This window comes from Phyllostomus discolor, chromosome 1, assembly GCF_004126475.2.
Source record: "Phyllostomus discolor isolate MPI-MPIP mPhyDis1 chromosome 1, mPhyDis1.pri.v3, whole genome shotgun sequence".
Lineage (NCBI taxonomy): Eukaryota > Metazoa > Chordata > Mammalia > Chiroptera > Phyllostomidae > Phyllostomus > Phyllostomus discolor.
This window is the reverse complement of record NC_040903.2, coordinates 43976831-44004703: the sequence shown is the minus strand read 5'-3', so window position 1 is coordinate 44004703 and position 27873 is coordinate 43976831. Positions and strand designations below refer to the sequence as shown.

At 36.8% G+C, this 27873-nt stretch overlaps 1 protein-coding gene across 1 annotated transcript; it reads right to left on the bottom strand.

The window, feature by feature from the left end:
* Positions 1-27119, bottom strand: DCK (deoxycytidine kinase). The gene is made up of 7 exons (XM_028506503.2): positions 26703-27119; positions 17627-17742; positions 7732-7925; positions 6672-6819; positions 4963-5078; positions 3906-3996; positions 1-2222 (listed from the first exon to the last, which is right to left on the bottom strand). The coding sequence occupies exons 1-7, from the start codon at positions 26791-26793 to the stop codon at positions 2196-2198; spliced, it is 783 nt and encodes a 260-aa protein (XP_028362304.1). The 5' UTR covers positions 26794-27119; the 3' UTR covers positions 1-2195.
* Positions 27120-27873: the final 754 nt, after the last annotated feature.

The window sequence follows — 27873 nt, the reverse complement described above, 5'->3', positions numbered from 1 at the left end:
TCAGGGCTATACTTATTTATTAAGCAAATGTTTAATTTAGTAACCAAATTGACTTTGTTTACTAAACAAAAAACATACATAATATCATGAGATAGTTTTAAATACGGTGATTACAGATTTGAAATATAGTTTCCCTTTCAAAGATCAGTACATCTAGATTGTTTAACCCACTAAATTATCTCAAGAAACAAAAGATAACATTTTTAAGTAGAAAACAAGAGTTTCAAAGTAAAAGTGACCCTTCTCATTTCAAAAAAAGAATTTTTCTAAAATGTTAAATAGAAACAGTAAATACATAGAAAAAAAACTTCACACTTTAACTAAACAAACTTGAAAAAATCTGTAATGATATACAGAACTAAAATGAACCCGTGTGATTTTAAAAATTATAACTATTTTTCCTTTTTCTTTATTTTCTAATATGTATTCAAAAATGATAATACTTTCAAGATATATAACATACAAAGCAAAATCATTTTTATCAGTAAATTGTCTTAAAGGAGTGGAAATAAAACTTAAGGTGTAATCCTACAGAGAAGCAAAGCCAACTCTGAAGTGAAGAATATCATAATGTTCTCAAATCATAAGTGCAAGACTTTAAAATAGCAGTCTGCCTAATTCAGAGTAGAGAAACCCGGATGAGGCAGGAATGAAGGCAGGACTAAGCAAGCTAAACTACTAAGAAGGTAATCTCCCTTGTCTTCAGTTTCTCTTTGACTTCTTACGAAGTATAAGGGTAATGAAAGACTATTCCTAGTGCAGAGTCAATAAAGAATGAAATGGAGAACCTTACCCCTTACTATATGTTCCACTAATGTTTTACCTATAAAAATGAGAAGAAATGCAGAGAAAACTGTATTTCCACCTCAAATGATTTAAAGACAATCATAATTTAAACCAATCTTTAAACTACAACAGTACTATTTCCTCATAAAAGAATAGTCCAAAAAGGAAGCAAGTAGTTAGCTATTTTAAGCTCTAAATAAATTAAATCATTTACTCACGTAATAACCTTCAGTTATCTTAAGTATAAAAACATTTCCTCTTTAATCATGCAAAATACCATGCAAAAAGACAAAGTGTCACTCATAGCACAGATATATCCATTATAAATGGGAACAAAGCCTAACTTGCTCCTCTAAGAATGTATTATAGACACACTAATATCAACGAATCTATTAAATACTAAACATATTATCTTCCACATAAATTGAGGTAGAATAGACGGCACTGGATCAAAAGTACTTAAAACTTTTTAATTTTTTCTAGAGATTCCTTAAATTCCACTTTCAGCTTTTTGCACTAATTCACATAGACACATTACCACTTTCCATGTAACATTAAAGTTTCCAGTTAAGAAATCAAGCTGAGGAACTGGTCAACAGTGAGATGCAAAGCAACAGGAAAAAAGCCAACCTGCTAAGGGGGATAACAGAGGGGAAAGACAGAAGGATCCTGGGTCCTTTAGATATAGTTTAGCCACTATAATGATTCTAGAACTATCTACTTCCAGACTTCTTGCCATGAGCGATAATTAAATGTCCTTTGTTTTTTGACTTGCTGCAATATTTAATTATCGATTTGGTCATCTGCACAAATTCTCAATGGTAATTGGTGGCTGTTGCTATAATATTATATAGCACATACTTCTTTTTTTTAAATTTTTTATTATTATTACAGTTGTCCCAATTTTTCCCCCTTTGCCATCCTCCATCGAGTCCACCCCACATTCCCACAGTCAATCCTCATACTTTCCCATGTTCATGGGTCATTCACACATGTTCTCTGTCTAATCCCTTCCCCTTCTTTCCACCATTATCCCCCTCCCCCACCCTCTGGTCCCTGTAAGTCTGTTCCATGTTTCCGTGCGTCCGGTTCTGTTTTGCTCATTAGTTAATTTTGTTCCTTAGATTCCTCTTAAGAAAAAAGAGAGGAGAGAAGAGAGAAGAAGGGGGAAGAGGGAAGAGGGAGGGAAAAAAGAGGAGAAGTGAGAGGAAGAAGGGAGAGGAAGAAGGGGGGAGAGGAGAGGAACCGGTCATAAAATCTTATACAGGATTCATAAAAAAGTTTTTTTCTTGGAACAAAAATGGTTAAAAACTTGGGTTTTCTAAGAGACATGTATGACTATGACGCTACAAAGACACACGAAGCTGAAGTATCTGGAGTCATTTCACTGCCTGTAGTCTTCAGCAAGATCACAAAGTGCTCAAAAATTCTTTGACCTGAAGGAAAGAAAAATATATTAATATAATTATTTGACTAATTTGAGATATCTAACATTCATTTTCACTTAAAAGTATGTAACAATTGAAGACCCTCAACCATCACAAAGCCATAGCATTTACTTTCAAAAGATGTATTAATGCTTTAGTAGTAAAACTGAATGGCCTAAAATGTAATTATAAGAGTTATTAAATTAAACCTAAGATTGACATAGTTTTATAACAGCCATAATCTCTAATTTTAAAATCTTTAATTTTATAATCACTAATTTTATCTCTTTATAATACCACAGACCACTGACATGTACAGCTTTAATACTGATAACATTAATAATTGCAATGGTTTAATGGTTTAAACTACTCTGAAGGTTCAGACACATAACAGATTTGTAATTTTTCATTTTTGCCACACCTCTCCTTCCCCCTAGTTAATTTTCTGCAATTTCTCTGAAGCACAAACTTAACTCTTATATATACTCTGTAATGTTAATGTAAGAGGAAAGGTCATATAAGCAGCGACAATCTGTCCAACTAAACAACATCGCAGCAACAAAATTCTGTTCTCTACATATTCTAGACTACCCAGCAACTCTGCTGACCAGACGATTACTGCTGTGTACAAATTCTAAAAAAGAACGCCACTGCTACCACTGTTAATGAAAATAAAACTAGATAATACAAAAATGATGATTCTTAGCCAAAAACAAATGTTAAGATAAAATTTTAAAAAGCGGTTTTATAGCTTCATTCAGTTAAAATGATGGTTGGCTGTTAGTACTACAATAGCTGACAATTTATTTTAATAGTATCATTTAAGTGAATCCTAGCCTATATTTTTAACATCATTTTTAGCAAAAAAGAGGTCACTACAATTGTCCAGATATATCCCTTATGAATGTCAAGTACCTACTACAGTATATAGCAGATATTTTGCAAAAGGAAAAAAGAAAAATCAAATTTATCTCAAAACTAAAACAAAAAAAGTGTGGCTTCTTTAGATCTTGAATCCCTATGTTAATTAACATGAATATAGGGATATTTGTTACATAATTCCCATTACCATTCTCTCTCAAGCATTCATTAATAGGTTCTCTCCAAGTCACTTTATCAATATAGTCACCACTCACTCAATACAATATCCCAAATACCTGGGGGATAGATGAACTCTAATTAAGACAATGACTCAACTATTAGACAATTATAATTCATCATTGACAAGGCCCCAAATAAATTTCAAAAGTAAATACCCTTTAATCTCAAGATTTCAGCTAATATAAAAATGGATGGGCTCCATATCCTAGAATTTCAAATATCCTCCATACCAAATTTAGTTCAAAAAAATAAATAATTAGTTTATTATTAAAATATCTAAAGATTGGTAGCATAGGGATGAGAAAAAGAAGGGGAAAAAGCAGAGAAGCAGGTGAGCAAGAACTTTTGTGAAATTCCTGTATCACGGGTAAAGGAACTAAAGAATTAACAAGCTTCTTATTTTAGCTAAGGCCACAAAGCTAGAATTTCAAGTTAGGATTCAATTCTAAACAGTCTAAATCCCTTTAAAGTTCTTACATGTCCCTTAACGTAACTTTATATAACCTTTTCTGTTAGAAATTGTTTTTCCAAAATTTACAACACTTTTTTAGACATAACAAATATTAGTTTACAGTCTTTATATAAATCTACCTCTTCAACCAGACTGTCATGTTTGTCTTTAAAGTCTTCATTAACATCCAGTGTTAAGATAGGCACTTCTTGTAGATAATCAAAGTTGGTTCTGTTTAAACAGAGATGAACAACACAATTAGAAAAAGCAATATATATGAGAAACACTAAAAACTCATTATAATATCACTGAAAAATCAATCACTATTACTGTACAAGTACTTCATCTGACAGCCCCTTCATTCTCACCTAGATTTACTTACACATCTAAAAATCCCAAGTATAAAATATAAAAAGCTAGGCATTGTGACATGTAATACTCCTCAAAAACCAAACTCATACCATAAAGTAGGAAGAATGTTTGCATTTTAATGCTAAGAAAACTGAACTTCATGGGGGTCACTGAGACTCAGAGACCACCCAAGGTCACACATGAGTAAGACTGGATTATAACCAAAAACTGACTAGTGACAAAGTCCATACTTTTAACAGCTATGCTATACTACCTCCCAAGTCTTGATCTACGAAACAACTTTGAAATACTGGATCTTAAAATACTCTCTGAAAAATAGACCTAAATAATATACATAGATATATTTCCTACTTTATTACTTAATGTGAAACTCCATATATTGTGCTGTCATTAACAGTAGGGGAGATTAGCTATAAAATCTTTAAGAAAATTGAAATAAAGCCCTTGCTGGTGTAGCTCCGTGGATTGAGCGCGGGCTGCGAACCAAAGTGTCGCAGGTTTGATTCCCAGTCAGGGTACATGACTGGGTTGCAGGCCATGATCCCCAGCAACTGCACATTGATGTTTCTCTCTCTCTCTTTCTCCCTCCCTTCCCTCTCTAAAAACAAATAAATAAAACCTTTAAAAAAAAAAAGGGTGATGCTAAAGAACAATTAAAAAAAAAAAGAAAATTGAAATAAAAGAATCAGAATCTACACCTAATTCTGACACAGCCTACAATAGTAATAAATAAATTGATGGAAAATAAAAAATTGTATGCATTGTACATTTTTAATTAAAATCTGATAATGGCATTAAAAACAAGTAGTAAGTAAGAAGTCTTACTTCAGTGTTCTATGCAAGAGCCAGCTTTCATGCTTATAGTGAAGCTTCTCTAAATATTCAAGAGGAATGTCTTGCTCTTCACTTCTTCCCCGTAAATATATTCTGCTCAAGCATTTCTAAAAGTAAGCAATAAGATGAGGGGGATGATTATTCCTTTCTAATGCCATTAAAATTGTCTTCTCTAAGTGTCTCTTTAGTCACATGAGCCAAAATCTCTATTCCTTCTAGAAAGTTGAAATAGTTCCTTTTCCCCTCCCAGTACTTTTCACACCATTTACTGGCTTTAAACAATACAGTACTTTCAAAAATAAGTATATAAATTTCTGGCATCCATATTAGAAATATACTGTCTAAAAAAAGTTTGGTAAAAACAAAAAAAGTTCAGCATAAAACGGTCCTTCTATTTTAAATTCTCTTTTCAAATAATTAATTGATCCTCTAATCAAAATATATCAAAAAAATTAGTGAAATAAAATAGTTTTGTATTAGGCTTTAAGACTTGACTGTGAATGTTTCTAACAATGAAATCATTAGTATTCTTTATGTTCTTCTATATTTGCATTTACTATTTTTATAATTAAAAAATTCTTTTCCAAAAAAGAAGCAAATTTCAAAATTATTATTGTTAAATTCTGGTTTATGTGATATTAGAACAAAATCATCACTTGAACTCAGAAACCTAGTTTTCTTTGAAAATTCAACATATTACAGCCTTCTTTCAGGCTATCAGTCACAACATTTACATTCATCAGAACCTACTTATCGGAGAATAGAAATAAAGAACAGAGAAAAATGGGAATGTCAGTATCAAAACCACAAGTTTCTTAATAACTGTGAGCTCTCATTTAATTAGTTTATGAAAGGCATCCACTTGGTGTTCCTGGATTCATTACATAATAGCCTATCTAAACAATAGCTATGTTACGACCTATCATGAAAAGGCACATTTTCAAGTAAGAAGCTCCCTTAACTGAAAACAGCAAGGGTACACTAAGTCTTTTCTCTTCTGTAGCTGCTACTAGCCACCCATTCCAAGCCCAAACCATGAAAGACATGTTCCATCAACTATGCCATTCATTCAGCAAACATTTACTGAGCTCCTACTATGTACTCAAGCCTTATTCTAGGCACTAGATATTCAACAGTAATTAAAATACCAAAAGTCCCACCTCATGAAGCCTATATTCTAGAAGTTACTTGAGCAAGTTTCTTAATCAAGATTTGATCTACATATCTTAATCTAGATGTCGCTTATTAACCCTGCAAAAGTTAAAAAATAATAAAGAACAGAACAGAGAAGGACCTAAACAAAAAATTTGCTAAATTTGGATTTCCAGTTTGCTGAGAAAATAGAACACTTCTATCTACACAATTCTGAGTTTCTAATTTGGAAGGGGGAAGCTAGAGGGTGGGGAGTGAGGTTCAACTAAATTGCCTTCTCTGCATAACACTGAAAGATTTCTAAATATTACTTTAAATTTTCAAAGGGGCCCTGGCTGGTGTAGCTCAGTGGATTGAGCGCAGGCTGTGAATCAGGCATCGCAGGTTCGATTCCCAGTCAGGGCACATGTCTAGGTTGTGGGCCATGGCCCCCAGCAACTGCACATTGATGTTTCTCTCTCTCTCTTTCTCTCTCCCTACCCCCTCTAAAAATAAATAAATAAAATCTTTAAAAAAAAATTCTTCAAAGGGACAAATATTTGTCTCACCTCTGGAGTGGCTCGAAGATAAATGATTCCATCCAGTTCAAGGCTTTGGCCAAACTGGTTATTCATCCAGTCATGCCAGTCTTGATAAATTGTCCACTCTGTTTCATTCATACAATCAGATTCATACAAATTAGATGCAAAAATATACCTGAAAGAGAACCTACATCAATACACAAATTCTTTCCGAAGAGCACACAGAAACAAAAAAGACAAAATGGATCTACTAAATGGAGTGTTAGATAATGCTTAGACAGCAGAAAAAACAACAGATTATCTCTTCAACTATAGGAAGCTATGTTCTTGGCCAGTGGTTCTCAAAAATGTGGTGTAAGGACTACTGGTAGACCCCAAGACTCTTCCAGGGGTTCTGTGAAAGGCCAGATTACTTTATATACTATACTTCAACCAAAAAAAATATATTCAACAGATTGAATATAGAAGCACTAATGAGAACTCAGCTGTCTTCTATTAAATCAGATATTAGATTCATAAAAACATGAAATGCTGCTATTCTCACTAATTTTTTGTTTTGAAAATATAATTTTCACTAATATGTTATTTATGTTTACATGTAATGGGTTTATTATTAATTTTAAGTAATTTTTTCTATTTTTCAATGTTAATTTGTAATAAAATAAAGACAAATAAGACACCAAGTTCTTGGGGCTCCTCAAAATTATTAAGAATGAAAAGGGGTTCTGAGAACCTCTGTTCTGAGCTAACTCTAGAGGTTAAAAAAATCCTTGCATAAGCAGGGTAATTCTAAGACCCCCTCAAAGATTTTTTAAATCTCTTTGGTATAGGTGAGTCTAGAATATAGATTCAGATTTAACCAGAGCAGATGAGAATTTTAAGAGGATTAGAGAAAAAAAATTTCTCTGCAAATTTGAATGAGATGACCACCTTATAGCACCAAACTGCTAAAAGGATTAAATGTCATTTTCCATCTCAAATCCCCAACTCAGCCTCTCTTATTATTTGATTCCCAGAAAACAGAAAAAAAAAATTCCAGTCCTAAGCCAAGGTTCCAAACTAATAAGTACAAGTTACTTATGTATACCTGTCACTATATACAGATCGCTCAAAATATACTACAGGTTTCTCCGCGTCTTTGAGCTTGCCATTCACAGCAGCAAGCTGAGCTCGAATTCGACTGAGGCAGGCATATGACTGGAAGGTAAAAGACCATCGCTCAGGTTTCTCATACATCATCTGAAGAACATTTCCACCACTTTTCTGAGATGTTGTCAATTCCTATTTTGAATGTGAAAAAAGAAACAAAAGGCAAAGTTAATAGTCAATGAGCTTAATTTTTTTAAAAGCTCAAAAAGAGAAGCTGGATAAATAAATGCATCATGATTAGCAAAATCAAAATGAGTAAGTCTTCTTCCTCCTTCCACTGTATTTTTCCACTGTATTTTTTAGGTTACCTGAGGCTTGAAAGAATTTAAAAAGGTAGGTTAACCACCAATTCCTTAGATCTTTTTCATAAGAAGTCACAAACAGCCTATGGCAAAAATTATTTGTCTGGCACAAATGGGACTCATAAAAAATATAAAGTTGTTGTCAATATCTAAAAGCTAAATAATTTCACATAATATATCTGGATGTATGTTTTCATTATAAAAATGGAAAAAAAACAAGCAATACTGTGCCTGGATTTCTTCTTGGTAAATATCAGCTATAGCAAAGTCACACGTGCTTTCCAGTTCCTAAGCACCACCATTCCCTGTTGAGACTCAAAAGGCCTGATTTGTTTAGATGACCCTTTCACTATTTGAATCTGTGACACTAATCTTCTAATAAAACAGAATAGATCCTTACCAAAATTTGATTCAATAATCATAACATGAGAATCAGTATTTTCAGTATTATAAGAGAAAAAATGTAAAATTAAGAATCTAATAAAATCTCTGTAATTTTACATCTGAACTGGAAATAGCATCAAGAAATTATTATTTTTCATGTTTTTCTTTTTATTTTTTTATCAATTATTTTTCTTTCTACATAGTTTCCCTAGGTCTATCAACCAAAAGGTCTACAGAAATAAACATAACATGACAACCCTGTAGAAATAACTGGAACTGCCATGCAGATTACAATCTCTAAGTATCATTTTCCATTAAATTAGGGTCACCGTATCTGATTCCATGTCTGGGGAAGGAAATGTACAAAATGAGCTTAACACATATTGTTTCGAGAAACAAAGAAATTATGAAACATTACTGAGGCTGTGCCAAGGGCAAAGGAGCCGACGTGAAGGGGCTTCCAGTGATTAAAACATAGGGCACAAAAGGAATAATAAATGAGAGGCAAAAATCCATAACTTCATAATACTAAAGAAAACCAGAAAAAGGAAACAAACTCTCTAGTCATCTTTGAAAGTTGCTAGGGCACCAATTAATTATTCTGAAAATTTATAGATAAAAAAATATGTGTGTGTGTGTGTGTGTAGTCTCAAACATTTTACTCTGGCCATTTCTGAACAAATACTATTTCAGGTTAATGAAGTAATGAATGAAGATAAAATCTTTACTGAAGAATCTCAACAACTAATAAATTCAAAAGACTTGAAAAAGATATCTTTTGCAACATCTTAATAATATATTGGATTGGGGTAACAATTAGCAATAGATGCTAAAATCATTAGAGAAAACCTGATAGAAAGTTTTATAATGTATAAATTAAGCTGAACAGATTGATCAATTTTAGCATCACAAAAGATATTCTCTAGATGGAATTGAAAGAAAATATACATTGCCACCTAAGAAGTCTGACAAAAAAAGAACTGAAACTAAATCCAATCAAGCCCGTAAAGATCTAATTATAAAAGAGAATTGAGAAACATGTTAAATTACACCACAGAGACACACTCAGCCACAACCAGAATGAGGGGAATTGTACAAGGGCAAATGAACCAGTTTCTTTAACTAAAACTGCAAAGAAAAAAGAGGAAGAGGGAACTATAGGTTAAAATTTAGAAGACAAATTAACCAAATATAACTTGTGAACTTTGACTCATCAACAAACATAAAAAAATTATGAGACGATAGGGAAATAAGAACACAGACTGAATGTGATGATACAAAAGAATGATCTTTTAGACAGTTTTAAACAATCTTTATTTCTAGAGTCCTTTTTATCGAGCCTTTAATTTCTACAGATGAATTAATTTATAATTTACTACTGATAACAGAGGTTCTCGAAGTATAGTAAGGGAACCCCCAGGGCAGGGTATCCAACCTGTGGCCCACAGGGCACATTCAGCCCAGGATGGCTGTGAATGTGGCCCAACACAAAATTTACTGTGCCTTACACTGTCTTAGTAAGTTTACTTAAAACATCATGAGATATTTTTTGTGATTACGTGTCAAAATGTATTTAATGTGTGGCCTCTTCTTCTGCCAGGGTGGCACAGAAGACGTCAAAAGGTTGGACACCCCTGCCCTAGGGAGTCCCTGAGATCCTGGCAGGGAGTCTGCAAGAAAACAAAAACTACTTTTATAATAAATATACCTTTTTCCAATCTCATTCTCTCATGAATGTATAGTCGTTTTCCAGAAACTACACGACACGTATATTCCAGCAGTTCAAATGCAAAAGTATTACCATTGGTATTAAGCTAATTATTGATGAGAAAGCAGGAGCAAAGGGAGTAAGACATTGAATTGAGTTTAATAAACTGAGGAACATAAACCTGCCTGCTTGGCCAGGAAGCTACAGCTTCACATTGCCAGGCATTACAGTAGTTATCTGCCAACAAGATTAACACTCCTCCCTTCCCCATTCAAGTAGAAGACTATTGAGAGGCACAGATGAAAAGGTTCCCGAGGTGTTTCACAATACTGTAAACACACTTAACACTACTGAACCATACACTTAAAAATGGTTAAGATGGTAAAATTTATGTTTCTTACCATAATAAAAGTTAATCATGCAATAAAAGATCATATGTTTCCTTTTTAAAAAATTATTTTTCAATTACGGTTTACATGCAGTATTATTTTATATTAGTTTCAGGTGCACAGCACAATGGTTAGACAATCATATACTTTATATAAAGTGTCCCCTCGATATTTCAAGTACCCACCTGGCACCATACACAGTTATTACTATATGATTGACCATATTCCCTATGCTGTATTTCACATCCTGAAACTATTTCGTGACTGCCAATGTGTAGTTTTTAATTCCTTCACCTTTTTCACCCAATCTCCAATTCCTCTACCCTCTGACAACCATCAGTTTGTTCTCTTTATCTGACTGTTTCTATTTTGTTTGTTTATTTTGCTCTTTAGAATCTAATAATATCCACTTAGTCTTTCCAAAATATCCAATTTGTCTTTGTCTGACTTATTTCACTTGGCATAATCCCCTCCAGACCCACTGACGCTGTCAAAAGTTAAGTTTTCATTCTTTTTCATGGCCAAGTAATAATCCATTGCACATACATACCACAGCTTTTTATCCACTCATCTACTGATGGGCACTGGAGTTGCTTCTACTTCTTGGCTATTGTAAATAACACTGCAATGAACATAGAGGTGCATAAATTCTTTCAAATTAGTGTTTTGGGTTTCTTCAGAGATATATGCAGAAGTGGAATTACTGGGTCATAGGCAGTTCCATTTTTAACTTTTTGAGGAACCTTCCTACTACTTTCCATTGTGGCTGCACCAATTTTCATTCCTACCAACAATACGCTAAGATTCCCTTTTCTCCACATCTTCACCAACACTTGTTGTTTATGGATTTATTGATGACAGCCATTCTGACACATGTAAGGTGATATCTCATTGTGGTTTTAATTTGCATTTCTCTGATAACTAGTGACACTGAGCATTTTTTTATATGTCTACTGTCCATCTGTATGTCCTCTTTGGGAAAATGTCTCACACTTCTCCATTTATTTGAATATCCCAATAAATGTAATCTCTCTTGTCTAAACATACAGGTGGTGGAATTATAGATAGGTGATGGAATTATAGATAAGTTTTATTCTGTTTCTATAGTTCATATCTGTAATTCTATTTCACTTCATGATAGAACACATTACTTTACCAAAAAAAGATTACTGCTAATGTAAGTGAAAACCAAAAATATCAAGTAAAAATACAAAATCATTTATCTTTTCATTCTAGTCTAACCTTTGTAAACATTGCCAAAGAGTTGAATTAACTTCATTCAAAAAGAATCAAGAGTCCATTACACAAAATAATCATAAAACAGTAAACAAAAGTTAGCAGGCGAACCCTGACAGGTATGGTTCAGTTGGTTGGGCGTAGTGCTGCAAAGCAAAAGGTCCTAGTTTGATTCCAGGAGAGAGCATGTGCCTGGGTTGCAGGTTGGTTCCCAGTTGGGGGGCACATAGGAGGCAACTGATTGATATCTCTTACACATTGATATTTCTCTCCCACTCTTTCTCCCTGCCTTCCCCTCTCTCTAAATATAAATAAATTAAATTAAAAAGTTATCATGCCCTGGCTGGTGTGACTCAGTGGATTGAGCACCAGCCTTCGAACTGTCGCTGGTTCCATTCCCTGTCAGGGCACATTCCTGTGTTGCGGGCCAGGTCCCCAGTTGACAGTGTATGAGAGGCAACCGATGGATGTTTCTCTCCCTCCTCTCTCCTTTCCCATCTTCCTAAAAGTAAATTTTAAAAATCTTTAAAAAAAATTATCAGGATGTCAGAAGGAATGAATGAAAGTACTTTACCAAGCATTTTTAATTAATTTCCAAGAATGACTTATTAAAAACATATGACTTGTTAAACAATGACTTGTTTAACAATGACTAGTTTAACAATGACTAGTTTAACAATGACTTGTTAAAAACTGTTTTTTCATAGATGAGTATATTTTATCCCTTCTTTCTCTTAGTTATTAATTTTTCAGTGGTTTCTTAGTGCTAAGAAGTATTGAATAAAAGTAAAATAGGATTTGATGATTAGTAACAAAGAACTGCAAAAGAATTCAGCTCAATGAGAAAACATGACAGATCACAGATATCTCCCTCACAATCATATTTCAAAAATAAACAAAAAAGAATAATACTCAAAAATAAATCAAATCAAAGCTTTGGGGTAATAATAACATAAATCACCACATAAAGCACATTGTTATTTGACAGAAACCTTCAATAAAAAGATTGATAATCATCTGCATGGTATGTTTTAAAGCACAGGTGGCACACACAGGGCCCGTGGGCCGAATCTGGCCCTCCACCTTGTTGTATACGGCCCGGCACCATGTTTCTACCTGGCGGTAGTGAAGAGCTCTCGCTTAACAGTTAAGGAGTAATTACATTTGGCACTTTGAAGGCAACTGTGATGTGGCCCCTCGTGAAAATGAGTTTTGACACACTGTTTTAAAGGCAATCTTAACATGGGAGGCAAAGGGAGGGGAGGGGAGATACATCTTTTGGGGCATTTAGCCTTATTGTTTTGCTAGTATCTGCAGAAGCTTATCAACAGTATAGCAACATTACAGCCACTTGGTGACAAGTTTTAAAAAAAGCTTAAAAAAAACAACAACAACAAGCTAAGCATGCAGGTGCAAATTTACTTACTGACTAAAGGAATACATCAAAAGTACCAACAGCCCAACTCTTCCAATTGTACACCAACTGCCAAAACGTATGATTTAATGGAGAACATCCAAAGTAGGACTGGTCTTGCAAGGGTTACGTCTGAAGACAGTGTATTTTTCACTGCTGATGATATTCTTAACAGTGGGTAATTCACACTATAACCCCAAATATTACATCATGGCTGGGTCTGAAGAAGGAATCCAAGATGAAAAAGATCCCACTTCTTGAATTTAGAGGAGAACCAATGGGAAAAAAAGGTATACAGATACTGAGAACCCACTCACCCACCACTACCTTCACACTCCAAAACCCTGTAACCCCCAAAACTATCCTCATGTGGCAGGAAAGTCAGAAGAGGGAACAAAGGCCTCAGGCTCTACCTGTCTCCTTCTCCATTTTGGATGGAACGTCATTGACACTACCTTCACTGACCACCTGTTCCCTGCTCCAGTTTGCTAAACTGGAAGATCAAAAAGAAATCACTATTTGAAGAGGACAGACAAGAATAAGCCACACTGGCAGTCATCCTATGAGAGTCAGAAGCAGAGGACCACCCTATTCTCCCCTACCTCCCACCCACATTTAAAAAAACCTTCCACCTAGACCCCACCAGAGCATCTCATTCTCCAAGGTTGCTGGATCTCCCTTCTCCAATGCATACTGTCACTTTCATGAATTTACTGTGCTTTGCTAAGTCCTTCTGTCATGCTCTTGAATCATTTCTTGTTCTGTGACAAAAAACTTGGATAGGACTGAGACTTCCCTCAGCTTCCCCAGGTGCCACCCTATACCACTGAAAGTCCACCTAGAAGTACAGAGGACTAACAACATAGTAGTTCTCAATACACACACAAAAATAAAGCTATCCTCACAGAACGTGCACCAAAATCCAATGAAGGTAATTAAATTGTAACATTGTGGAGATATGACTGGATAATAAATGTAAACTGTCTGATAAATGTATAATAATAATCCAATGAAGGTAATTAAATTGTAACATTGTGGAGATATGACTGGATAATAAATGTAAACTGTCTGATAAATGTATAATAATAATAATAATAATAATAATGGCATCTCCATGGTAGTTTTAAAGAAACATCAGTTTGGAATTTTGACTACAGTACATGTGAAGAAAATAACCCATCTCAGAGACATGAGTATCAGACCCATGAAGCTAAAAGATTCTCAGAATGGAGACAGATGCATCAATGTGTCATAGTCTGATGACATCAGTCATTAAGATAATATAATTAATCCCCTGGGCTCTTAGTCTAAACTTAACATACAACCTTATTATAAATTATATTCCCATGTATATTAATGCAATGTTTTCAACCTCTCCTCTCCTTATTAACTGGGTTCAATATACTACCGACATTAATAGTGATTTACTAAGGCAGTAATTTTTAACCAGGAAGCAACCACATATTTAAATTCCCAAGGAACTGTTTAGTTTAAAAAGTACCTCAAATCCTTGAGATTCTTAAGAGTTTCCTCTACTAGCTGAGAATTATAGGCCTACCAGGAAAACAGACTGACCTAATTTGATGAATCTGTTAATTACTTATTTCTCTCTACAAATTAAAATTTTGGCATTTTGGTTTTTATATATCAGTTTCTGTGCCCTGGGTTAATGTGAGGTAGAGAGGCAGAGCATTTAATGTGTCAACAAATCAGTCATACATATTTAACATGAGTGAGAATTTTATGATACTAAGACTAGAACAGACCTTAAATAGAGGCTACTTAATCCAATCTAGTCTTAACACTGCCCCAATGAAAGAATCCCTTCTCTATTTCTGAACTTGGTTTAATTTGACTACATTCTACCTAAAACCTGAGAATAACTACACTGTTGGTTAATCACAGAAATGGGGTGTGGAGGAAGAAAGAATTTTTATTTTGTTATTTCCTTTTTATTGAATTTATTGGGACACTGGTTAACAACACAAAACAGGTATTTTTAGAGCACATGTCTCTCATTTCTAAAGGTAAGCAAACTTCAGTAGGGCACTTCAGTGAAAGAGGCCATGAGACATACTTCAGGAGGTAAAAATACAGGGTGGGGGAAGACATAAGACCCAAAGGAAAATGGGCACAAGGCCCTAAACAAGAACTTCACAAAAGAAATTTTTAAAAAAGGAAAAATAAATTCATTAATTTAAATAAGGAGCACAATCTCATTAACAATCAGGGAAATACAAATGAAAAATATAAAAAACATTAAACATTCATTAGAGTGACAAAAATTAGGAAGCTGAACAATACCAAATATTAGCAAAGATACAGAGTAATAACAACTTGAGTACACTGTAGGGAATGTAAACTGGTGAAAACACTTTGGAAAACAGGCATCACACATTTACCCCTCCACCCAATAACTTTACTTTATCCCTAGAGAAAATCTTGCATGCATATGTGTACCAGGATTCATGTTCACTACAGAGCTGTTTTTACAGCAACTAAGCTAGAAACCACTCAAAGACTAATCTCAGGTACAGAATGGACAAACAGTGACAGGAGAATACAATTTAATATTACATAGCAAATGAAAATGAGCAAGCTAAAGCTGAATGCAATATGGACAATTTTCATAAACTTATCAAGCAAAAGATACAAGAGGAAAAAAATGCAAACAGTTGATTTCATTTATATAACACTCAAAAACAGACAAAATTAAGTTATATTTCTTAGAGCCCTGTTCGTGTATGGTAAAATTATTTTTAGAAAACTGGAAAATTTTTATCACAAGAGTTATTTTATGAGTTATTACCCCAGTGAAGTTGCTACCCAGGGAATGAAATATCATAACCTGAGAAAGATTTCTAGAAGGATAGTGATGTTCTCCTTCTTGACCTGGATGATGGCTACAAAGATTAACATTTTTCTTCAAACTGTACATAGGTTTCATACACTTTTCTATAGTTACATAATATGTCAATACAAAGTATCAAAAGAAAGAAGCAAATAAAGTTACCCATTTTAAAATTCTACTGATTGCCCTGCCCTCAAGATAGTATGTAAATGGTATACTTTACAAATTAACATTTTTTCCAACAGCCAGGTCTATGGCTGGAGATTTAAAGGGTGTGTTTGAGGACATAAGAATTAGGGAAACCATTTAGTCAAAACTAGGAATGAAACAGCCATTTTTTTAAAATTTTGGATGTGGCCTGAGGTAGAGTTGTGCAGCATTATTTTTATAATAAGGTTATATTTACCAAATATATTTGGTATATTTACCAAAGGGAGAGACACAAAGAAAGATCACATTTTCAGAACTGGCCTTAAAAGTCATTGTTGTGAAGTTATCTAGTAAAAGTGTATCTGTATCTTAAAAAAACAATGTCTATTTAAGGCTAACCATGCCTTTCCAGAACGGAAATATCAATTTCTTAAAAAAAGGCAGCCATATAGGAAAGAAGTCCCTACAAGCTTTAGTCTTGTTTATTCTAAGAACTGGGGTGTATGAGATGGGCCTAAAGTTAACTATGCTTGGCAAACAGGTATGTGAGAAAATATTTATCGTCATTGAAAACCATATATCCTCCAAGTTTACAGATTATCTTACTATTTTATATATTTCACATTTTCAATACTCAAATATTATTTCCAGATTCCTCATACCAACAGCTAAACTCTAAAACAGGCTTTTTTCAACCCTGTCCTCAGCTCTAACAAAATTTCTAGCACACATTTCCATTTTGAAGGCTTCTACTACACAGCCATTCTGCTTTCAGTTTTGATTCTCATTTCTCCAGAAATAAAAATCTTAGCAATTAGACAGCATTCCTTTCATATTTCATACACATATACTACAAAATTTTATAATAAACAAAATAAAACTTAACGGTTATTCCCACTTCCTCACTCACAACATAGGATGAAAAATGCTGGGAAATTGAAACTTGTGTCCAGGATGAAAGTCTGACAAAAATGACAGGACAAAGAAATGGGAGATAAATTATGCTCTTTAAGACAAAAGACTTGAAAGGAAAACTAATAAAATTCAGTTATTGTGTAGTTGCTTTTGTTGTTCTTGTTTGTTTTTTTAACGTAAAAAGCCACTCAAGGAATTTAACTTGCAATTCGATTTTTTAAAAACTTTCCCACTAATTTTTGAAAACTTAAAATTTTTCTTAGGTGCAATAAAGTGCATAAATCTTAGGTGCATATCGTTCATTGTTTACATATGTAGATAAACATCCCTGTAACCATTGTCCAGATGAACATAAAGACTTAAAGGTAGATTTGAAAGTTTTATTGGCAAAAGGAAAAACAAGCAAAAACCCAAGAGATTAAATACCACTGCTTCTATAAACCAAACAGTTTTTATTTTATTTAATTAAATTTTATTTTCATACCTGAAATTCATCTTGAGTACTTTGAACATTGCACCATCTGGCAACAGGTTCAGGAACCACTTCCCAATCCTCACAGACTTGTTTAAGGATATTCACAAATGTTGTCTTTCCTGCACCTATTGTGAGAGAAAAAGTAAAACTGAGGAAGAAAACTTAGCAGGAAAAAAAAAGGCCAAAATAGTCATCAGCTTTTCAAAATTTAAAGTCATGCACAGCATTAACATTTTGGTCAATGTTGAACCATACATATTATGGTGGTTTCGTAAACATTATAATGGAGCTGAAATATTCCTATCATTTAGAGACATGTAGATATCCTGAATGTCTTAGCACAATGTAATACCCACATGTTTGCAGTCATGCTGGTGTAAACGAACCTACTTCGCTGCCAGTTGTATGAAAGTATAGCACATACGAATATGTGCAGTACATAATACTTGCTAATGGTAAAAAATGGTTATGTTACTGGTTTATATATTTACTATATATAACTTTTATTGTTAGAATTGACTCTGTTTATTTTAAAATAAAATAAAGAGCCCTGGCTGGTGTGGCTCAGTGGTTGAGTTCTGGCCTGCATATCAAAAGGTCACGGGTTCAATTCCCAGTCAGAGCACATGCCTGGGTTGCAGGCCAGGTCCCCAGTAGGGGGCACACAAAAGGCAACCACACATTGATGTTTCTCTCCCTCCCTTTCTCTTCTCTTTCTCTTTCCCTTCCCCTCTTTTTCTCTCTCCTTTCTCCTCTCAAAGAAATAAAAAAAATCTTTATTTAAAAAAAAAAAAAAACAAAGTCCACTGTAAAACAGTGTGCCCTAAACCTCATACATCTTGTGGTTACCACGTCTTTTGATTGCATCATTTTCTCTTGTGCTTGATTTAATCTTGTGTCATATTTTTTAAATTACATTTTATTGATTACACTATTACAGTTGTCCTGATTTTTCCCCCTTTGCCCCCCTCCATCCAGCACCCCCCCTCCCTAAGGCAATCCCCCCCACTATTGTTCATGTCCATGGGTCATGTATATAAGTTCTTTGGCTTCTCCATTTCCTATACTATACTATACATCCCCATGGCTATTCTGTAACTACCTATTTGTATTTCTTAATCTCTTCACCTCTTCACTCATTCTCCCCCACCCACGTCCCATCTGGCAATGATCAAAACACTCTCCGCATCCATGATTCTCTGTTCTTGATTGCTTAGTCTTTTAGATTCAATTGTTGATAGGTACATATTTTTTTCCATTTTATTGTTCATAGTTTTGATCTCCTTTTTCTTAAATAAGTCCCTTTAACACTTCATATAATAATGGTTTGGTGATGATGAACTTCTTCAGTTTTTTCTTGTCGGGGAAGCTCTTTATCTGACCTTTGATTCTAAATGATCTTTGCTGGGTAGAGCAATCTTGACTGTAGGTCCCTGCTTTTCATGACTGAATGTTTCTTGCCAATCCCTTCAGCCTGCAAAGTTTTTTTTTTTTACTTTTTTTTAAAGATTTTATTTATTTATTTTTAGAGAGAGAAGGGAGGGAGAAAGAGAGAGAGAGAGAGAGAGAAACTTCAATGTGCGGTTGCTGGGGGCCGTGGCCTGCAACCCAGGCATGTGCCCTGACTGGGAATTGAACCTGCGATGCTTTGGCTCTCAGCCCGCACTCAATCCACTGAGCTTTGCCAGCCAGGGCCCGAAGTTTCTTTTGAGAAATCAGCTGATAGTCTGATGGGCACTACCCTGTAGGTAACTAACTTCTTTCTCTTGCTTCTTTTAATATTCTCTCTTTATTTTTAAGCTTTGGCATTTAATTATGATGTGTCTTCGTGTGATCCTCTTTGTATCCATTTTGTTTGGGACTCTGCTCTTCCTGGACTCACATATCTATTTCCTTCACCAAATTAGGGCAGTTTTCTTTCACTATTTTTTCTAAGCAACTGCTCTAACAAACTCAGCTACCCAGCCAGGGCTCATTTGTTATTATTATTATTTTTTTATATTTTATTTATTTATTTTTAGAGAGGGAAGGGAAGGGAGGGAGATAGAGAGAGAGAGAGAGAGAGAGAGAGAGAGAGAGAGAGAGAAACATCAATGTGTGGTTGCTGGGGGTTATGGCCTGCAACCCAGGAATGTACCCTGGCTGGGAATCGAACCTGGGACACTTTGGTTCCCAGCCCACGCTCAATCCACTGAGCTACGCCAGCCAGGGCTGTTATTATTTTTAATTTACCTAAACTATGGAAGAAAAGAATTAAAGATCTGGTGAGACTTTAGGCAAGATATTATGGTAGAAAAGAATCACAGTCCTAGGCTCACTTTCTTCAACCAAGGAATAAGTGAGCGATTGATACCTTTGTGGGGAGTGGTTAATTAGGTATGTGATTTTAGGATAAGTCACTGAACCACTCTGAGCCTGTTCCCCATAATTCAATGGAGATAATAATAATAATGCCCTTCTAATGGAAGTGCTATGATAAGCAAGTAAACTATTATTACAGTGACAGTCATTCTAGGCTCTCATATTTTCAAAATTTTCTTCCCCAATGGCTCCATTCTCTCAGTTTACAAACAAGCTCAGGTCTTCCGTAAAACCAATTTAGAAACAACCAAATAAACTATAAAATCAATATAAAGATGCATCCAATGCCTTGAGTTTTATAATGGAATTATATAACTAATTATTATATGGCACTATGGTTACAATTAATTATAAAAACAATTATGCAAGCCCTGGCTGGTGTGGCTCAGTGGATTGAGCTCCAGCCTGTAAACCAAAGAGTCTCTGGTTCAATTCCCAGTCAGGATAAATGCCAGGGTTAAGGACCAGGTCCACATTGGAGGGGCGGGGGGTGCAAGGGAGGGAACCACACACTGATGGTTCTCGCCCTCCCTTCTTCCCTCCCTACCATCTCTCTATAAATAAAGAAATAAAATATTTTAAGAAAACATTTATCAAAGTATTTCCTACAAGCAATAAGCATGTTTTCTCTCCTTCACATTCATGGTATGTGCAATGTGTACTTTATCCAATGCTTTAAAAAAGCTAATGTTACAGAGCAAACATTTCAAAAATTTATATGGAACCATAAACAACCTGAATAGCTGCAGCAATTCTGACAAAGAAGAACACGGTAGGAGGAATCACAATACCTGGTATCAAACTATATTACAAAGCCACAGTAATCAAAATAATCTGGTACTGGCATAAGAACAGACACATAGATCAATGGAACAGAATAGAGTTCAGAAATAAACCCAAGTCTCTATGGTCAAATAATATTCGACAAAGGAGGCAGAAGCATAAAATGGAGTAAAAATAGCCTCTTTAACAAATGGTGTTGGGACATCTGGACAGCTACATGCAAAAAAATGGAACTCGACCACCAACTTACATCATACACAAAAATAAACTCAAGATGGATAAAAAACTTAACTAGAAGTCATGATACCATAAAAATCCTAGAGAACACAGGCAGGAAAATCTCAGATATTCCATGCAGCAATACTTTCACCAATATCTCCCCTAGGGCAAGGGACATAAAGGAAAGTATAAACAAATGTGACTTCATCAAAACAAAAATTTTCTGCACAGCTAAAGAAAACATTAGCAAAATGAAAAAGGAAACCAACCATATGGGAAAATATATTTGCAAATGAAATCTTGGACAAAGTTTGATCTCCAAAATATTTGAAGAACTCACAGGACACTACTCCAGGAAGGCAAACAAACCAATTAAAAAAATGGGCAAAGGATTTGAACAGACACTTCTCCAAGGAGGACATACAAAGGTCCCAGAGACATATGAAAGGATGCTCAGCATCACTAGCCATCAGAGATATAAATTAAAACCACATGAGATACTAATTCACACCAGTCAGAACAGCCATCACAACCAAATCAACAAAGAAGAGCTGGCAAGGTTGTGGAGAAAAGGGAACCCTAGTGCGCTGTTGGTGGGATTGCAAACTGGTGCAGTCATTGTGGAAAACAGTATGAAATTTCCTCAGAAAAAAAACTAAACATGGAAAAAACTAAAACATGGACAAAACTAAAAATGGAACTGCTTTTTGACCCAGCAATTCCACTGCTGGTATTACACCCTAAGAACACTGAAACACCAATTCAAAATAACCTATGCATCTCAATGTTCATAGTGTTATCTACAATAGCCAAGTGCTGGAAGCAACTTAAGTGCCCATCAGTAAATGAGTGGACCAAAAAACTACGGTGCATTTACAAAATGGAATACGACATAGCAGAAAGAAAGAAGGAGCTCCTATCCTTTGCAACAGCATGGATGGAACTGGAGAGCACTATGCTAAGTGAAATAAGCCAGGTGGTGAAAGACAAACCATATGATCTCACCTTTAAGTGGAACCTAATCAACAAAACAAATAAGCAAGTAAAATATAACCAAAGACACTGAAATAAAGAACAAACTGACAGTAACTAGAGAGAAGGGGGGAGGCGATAATGGGGAGTGAAGGGGAGGAGTCATCAAGGAACATGTATAAAGGACACAGGGACAAAGCCAAAGAGGGTAGGATCAAGGGTGGGAGGTCGGGATAGGTGGGGGGGGGGGGGGTAGTAGGGTCATGGTAGGGGGAAAAGTGAGACAACTGTACTTCAACAACAATAATAAAAAAAGAAACAAAAAAAGTCATCTGATTATTCACTCATTTCTGAGATAGTGAGGGGGGGATATTCAGGTGTAATCAGAACATATTATATTCATTATTTTAAAATTTCCCAGAATACATCCCCTTTAAGAGCAGAAAAAGTCTTGACCTAGAATTTCACAGGGTGTAGCAGTACTCCTAATGATCACCACACCCCTCCTATCTGAAGTCACCAAATGTGCTTATATAAGACATCTCTAGTCGGCAAAATGTATGTTTCTCTCTTTGGATGGAACTGAATATATATATTAATATATGATATGTATTATATAATGTATACTATATATTCACACATATTTGTATACACACACAGATAAGCATACAAAAAACAACTTCAGTATGCTTATAAGGAAAACCTCCTCTTCCTATAAACTGGATCCAAAGAGAGCAAAAAGAACTTACCTTTGACTTACAAAACTATATTCAAACTTAGGATATTAAATAGGGCAATAGAATGAAAGAACAAACTGGAAACATTTTAAAAGAACACATACATATAGAGGAAAGAAAAGAGGAGGGTCAAAAAGAAGGTAACACACAAAGAACAGTTGAGGAGAAAAACTTTTAAAGATAAATGAGATGACTATTAGATCTAATCATGGGAAAAACACTGGTGACCACACAGATATTGTGTGGAGAGGGTAAGCATAGAGAATGTAAGTCATTTAGGAGAGTAAGTGGAAACATCTAAAATGATCACCAGACATTCACTGACCTAGATGAAGATGGAAAGGAAAACATGATGTTCAGAAGAAACACCCAAGGAACACATTAAAAATCCCAGGCATCAATCAGCTACAGTGTGAAAGCACTTAGGCTAGAATTCAGCTTTCTTCTGACCCTGTCGACAAAGTTTATGTGGTCATACTTTGAAATTTTAAGAGTAATAAAAGTTACATGTAATTCAAGCAATAATTACCTATAGTTCTCAATTGGACTAATATCCAGTTCATTTACTTGGGGGGAAGCTAGAAAATAACCTAATTAATAAATTAATATTCTATGAAAGCAAAGAACAAGAACCAAGGACACTGATGTTAATACTTTAAAAAGTCATGGGACCTAACAATTACTAATGCCAAGCAGGTATTATGGCACCAAAAGTTATTCTGTACAGACTATTAAGCTGAGAAGAAACAGGTAAGGCCTCCATAAATCTAACATAAGGGAGTATTTCAATAGAGAATGTGAGAAGATGGTGTACATGAGTATAAAACTAAAATGACCAGTTAAGTTTTGAATTCTAGGAAAAAGAGAAGAATCACAAAATAGTTTTCTACGGACAGATTAAAAGTTTTTACATTTAAGTTACTTGGGTCTGACAAATTGGAGGGGGCATGAATGACAGTGCAAGAGCAGTAACAAACAGCAACTGGCAACACTTCAGTGTCGGGAAAGACAATATCTAAGTAACAAGGAACACAGCCCCAGCTAAAGAGCAAATTGATGCCTTATGGAAACACAGGCTGTGTTACTCAGATTTTTCAAGACAAGTAGAGAATGTAGACTTTATGGGAAATCATGAAATGTAATGTTAGCAATTGAAATATTTTTTTAAATCTGTGTAGGCCAATATTGTACGAATGCAGGCTATCAGTTTACAGCTCCTTCCAGTGCAGATAAAGAGGAAGTCAGAGAAGAATTTTAAGCAAAGGATGACAATTACAGTACGCGTCCCTTATCTGTAGGGCATACTTCCAAGACCCCCAGTGGATGCCTAAAATTGCTGCATTCAAACCCTGTATACACAACTGACCCTTGAATAACATGGGGGTTAAGGGCACTCAATCCCTCCTCAGTGGAAAAATCTGCATATAACTTTTGACTCCCCCAGAAACTTAGGTTGTCCCTTGGTATCCAAGGGGAATTAGTTCCAGGACCCCATTGTTGCAGAACACAGCCAAGGGGGAATGTACGATATACTATTGCCGAAAGGACCCCCCCAGTAGGTTCGCTATGCCCGCTGCCAGAGGAAAGACATCTCTCAATGCCAGAGATTTGTGAAAAGGAAAGGAATTATTTATTTAAAAGCTATACAGAGTTAGAATAGTGACTTAATGTCTTCATTAAAATATTGAAGTCCTTTAGAATACCCACAGACACACAGTCTTTCCTTCTCCCTCTGCCCTAGTCTGGGGTACTGTATCTCAGGAAAAGAAGTTGAAGTCCAGAGCCATCAGCTGTGTCACCACCATGATCTCCAGCTAATCTAAAGCCATGTGGCACCTTCTCATGGCCCAACAGCAAGAGTCCTTTCACCCCTTTTCTTCCAGGCAAAGTTTCTCCTTCCTAAAACACGTGGCAAAAGGGAACACCCCAAAGCCACGTGGTCCTCACTCTTGCCAAAGCTCTGGGGTCCCCACTCTGCCAAAGCCTCATGGTTCTCCCCTTGCATGGCTGCCACATCTGTTTTAAATCCCCGCACCAATCTTCCTCTGCAGCCCCATTTCCGACTCCTCCTATAATTGGTTAACATCTACCAGCATTCCCGTATTCTTCTAGCTTTACTGGACTCCCATAGAGAGTCTGGGCAGGTGTGGCTCCATTGCATGGAGCCAATCATTTCCAAGCTCTCATGCAAGCACTGTAACCAGGGGAGTTGCCTCTCAGTTTACATCTTGGGTAGAAGTCACTCCCATCCTCCTGGCTCAAAGCAAGGCCACAGCTATTTAACATATCTATGAAACCAGTTAAAGGCTATAGATTGTTAAATGACCAAGCCAGAGATTAGTTGCAAAGCTGTTGCTATACAACACAGCTCCCAATGGCCCTGTTCCATGTGTCCCATTCCCCAGCTTAGCCTTGGGTAGGGGGAGCAGAGGAGGGTGAGGACATCCAGTATATTTTTCCTGGACACTTTGAGTTCTGGACCCCATTACAAATTCCTATTTGGGGTTCCCCTCTTGGCTGCACCCTGTTACACCATGGATACCATAATCTGCAGATGCTGAAGTCTCCTATATAAAATGACATATGTAGATCATGAGGGCATACAGTCTGCCCTCAGCATTCAGATTCCCAACCACAAATGGTGTTATTGAGGGGGAAAAAAATTCATACATAGCCCTGGCCGGGTAACCCAATTGGTTAGAGTCATCTGGATATGCCAAGGTTGCGGGTTCATGTCCTGGTGAGGGCACATTCAAAGAAGCAACCAATGGGAGCATAAATAAGTGGAACAACAAATTGATGTTTCTCTCTAAAAATCAATTTTTTAAAAATCCATGTATAAGTGGACCACCACAGTTCAAATGCATGTTGACCCAACTGTATATGGATCTTTTCCGCTGGTGCCTTAATACTGGAGCAATGAAAGAAAAGTCTTCTTTGAGGGTATGTTCAGCTTTTTCTATTCCTAGGAAGGTTGCTAAAGCATCTGCTTGCCTTACTTTTTATAAGGCCAAGTGCTTTAAATGTGATAAGAATAAAAAAAACACTTGCTGTATGCATGAATGGCTAGTACCTAACTTAAGGACAAAAAATTCTTTCAAAACAGGAAATGTCAGACATAGGTTTCCTGTGGTGGGAAATATGTAAGAATCGAAAGTTCAGGTGCATCTTGCAAAAACGCATTAATGGTGGAGTCTGTCCCCATCTGAGGAAAAAACAGAAACTGTAACAGTTTTTGAATCATAAGCCAGTGTTTACTTGGATGTAGGGTAGGCAATGCGGAACTCCATTCTGTTAAGATCATTATCGCTAAAAACTGGAAACAAATGTCCACAAACAGGGAAGAGGTAAATTGTGGTTTAACCACACAGTGATATACTACTCCGCAATGAAAAAGAACTACCGAAACAAGCAAGATGAATGAAGCTAAAAACATTATGCTAAATTAAAGACGCTATACACACTATGATTCCGTTTATATGACATTCTGAAAAAGGCAAACTTACAGGGTCAGAAATCAAATTAGTGGCTGTTGCCAAAGGATAGGAAGAGAGAGGGGGCTGACTACAAAGGAGCACAAGGGAACTTTTTGAGGAGATAGAAATGTTCTCAGTCGTGATCGTGGTGGTAGTAAAATGACATTGTCAAGCCTCAGAAGAGCACACCTAAAAAGGGGTAACAGCGTATATAAATTACACCCCAAAGACTGACAATACCCCCCCAACCAACCTCTGTTGGTTTCATCCCAACAGAGAATGAAACCAGCCCAAAGTGCTCCTCACAGTCCCGCAGGTTTCTGCAAACCCGTTGCCTGGGCGGCCCGCGGCCGCCGCCTGCCTGGGGGTAAACGAGGGAAGTCGGGGAGGGCAGAGAGGAATTCCACACCGCAGCCGCGTCTGCCCAGCCAGACTGGGAGGAAAGTACTCGAGGAGCAGCAAAGATGTAGCAAATGGGCCTTCACCGCTGCTGTGACAACCCTTTCTGTGAACCCAACATTCCCCAGAGCTCCTTACCGATGTTCCCTTCGATCGAGATTTTCTTGATGCGGGTTCCCTCAGAGCTGCTCGCGGGGGATGGGCAGCTCCTCTTGGGCGGGGTGGCCATTCCTGGTCTAGTGGCCGTGGGATCGCTTATGGCAATAAGGGCTGGGAAGTCCGCACAGGTGCTTGAGACGCCGCCGCCTCAGCCGCCGGCCAGTACGTGGGAACCCGGATCTTCCTAGGTAGTGTCCCGCCAGCGCGCCCAGGATTTGATTTTGGCGCGCGGAGGCAGCTGCCAAGGAGGCGGAGCAGCGGCCAGGCCACCCACCCAGCGGGAAAGCCACGCCCCTCCCTCTCCGCTGTTCTCGATATCCCCTCGGGCCCCTCGGCGGGCGGCCGCTACGGCCGGGAGTGTGCGGGAGAGCCCAGCACGTCAGATCTCGCGAGAGCGAAAGGCGCAGCTGTGCGCGCTGTGACGCGCCTCTTCCGGAGACGCCAGGGACGCCGGGGCCTGGGGAGAGGGGCGGGTGATACCTGAGTGGGGTGGGAGCGGAGGGCGGGTACCTGAAGTCTAAGAACGCGGCTGGCCCGGGGGCTCCTGAGGACGCTTGAGCGCCGCAGAGGGCAGTGGGTGTCGCCTGCTCTCAGACCTGAAGTGGGCTGGACTTTGGAGAACTCGCCTCTCCAGTGGAGCTTGTGGAAAGACAGCGTCTGGGCGGAATTGGTTGGGCTTGAAACTTTGAACTTGTCTGGGGAGAAGCAATGTGTAATAGAAAAATCAAATAGATTACCCTGTGTTCTCAGCCTGGAGGACGACCATCAGGCTAAATGCTGCTAGGCAACCCAGCCAAGCACTGTTTCCAGCTGTTTTCATGAATTAACTAGCAACCCAGTGCGTGGAACTGGGGTGAGAATTTAGGTAATCAGATGCCACCCCACAGATAGCCTTTCCTGATCTCTCATTCCCCAACCCCCCCTTCATTTGTTTTTGTTTGCGTGATTGTGCTAAAAGAAAGTAAAATATGCCAACCCAAAATATGCATTGGCATATTGATGGTTTTGAATTAAAGGTATTTGAGAAATAACCTTCACAAGGACGCTCTGTCTCTCCTTCGTCCCCCACTGAAAGGAGATAAGTCTCCCATGTGAAATGTACCCTATCCGCACTTTATCACCAGAGATAGAGAATGTAGGGCCCTTTTGT

What these genes read in the sequence shown, in the direction of transcription:
- DCK (XM_028506503.2), bottom strand. Translation starts at nt 26,793, where the DNA reads ATGGCCACCCCGCCCAAGAGGAGCTGCCCATCCCCCGCGAGCAGCTCT. An exon ending in CTCGATCGAAGGGAACATCG is followed by an intron (nt 17,743 to 26,702) that starts GTAAGGAGCTCT and finishes CTCTCACAATAG; the next exon opens with GTGCAGGAAAGACAACATTT. An exon ending in CGATCTGTATATAGTGACAG is followed by an intron (nt 6,820 to 7,731) that starts GTATACATAAGT and finishes GTTCTCTTTCAG; the next exon opens with GTATATTTTTGCATCTAATT.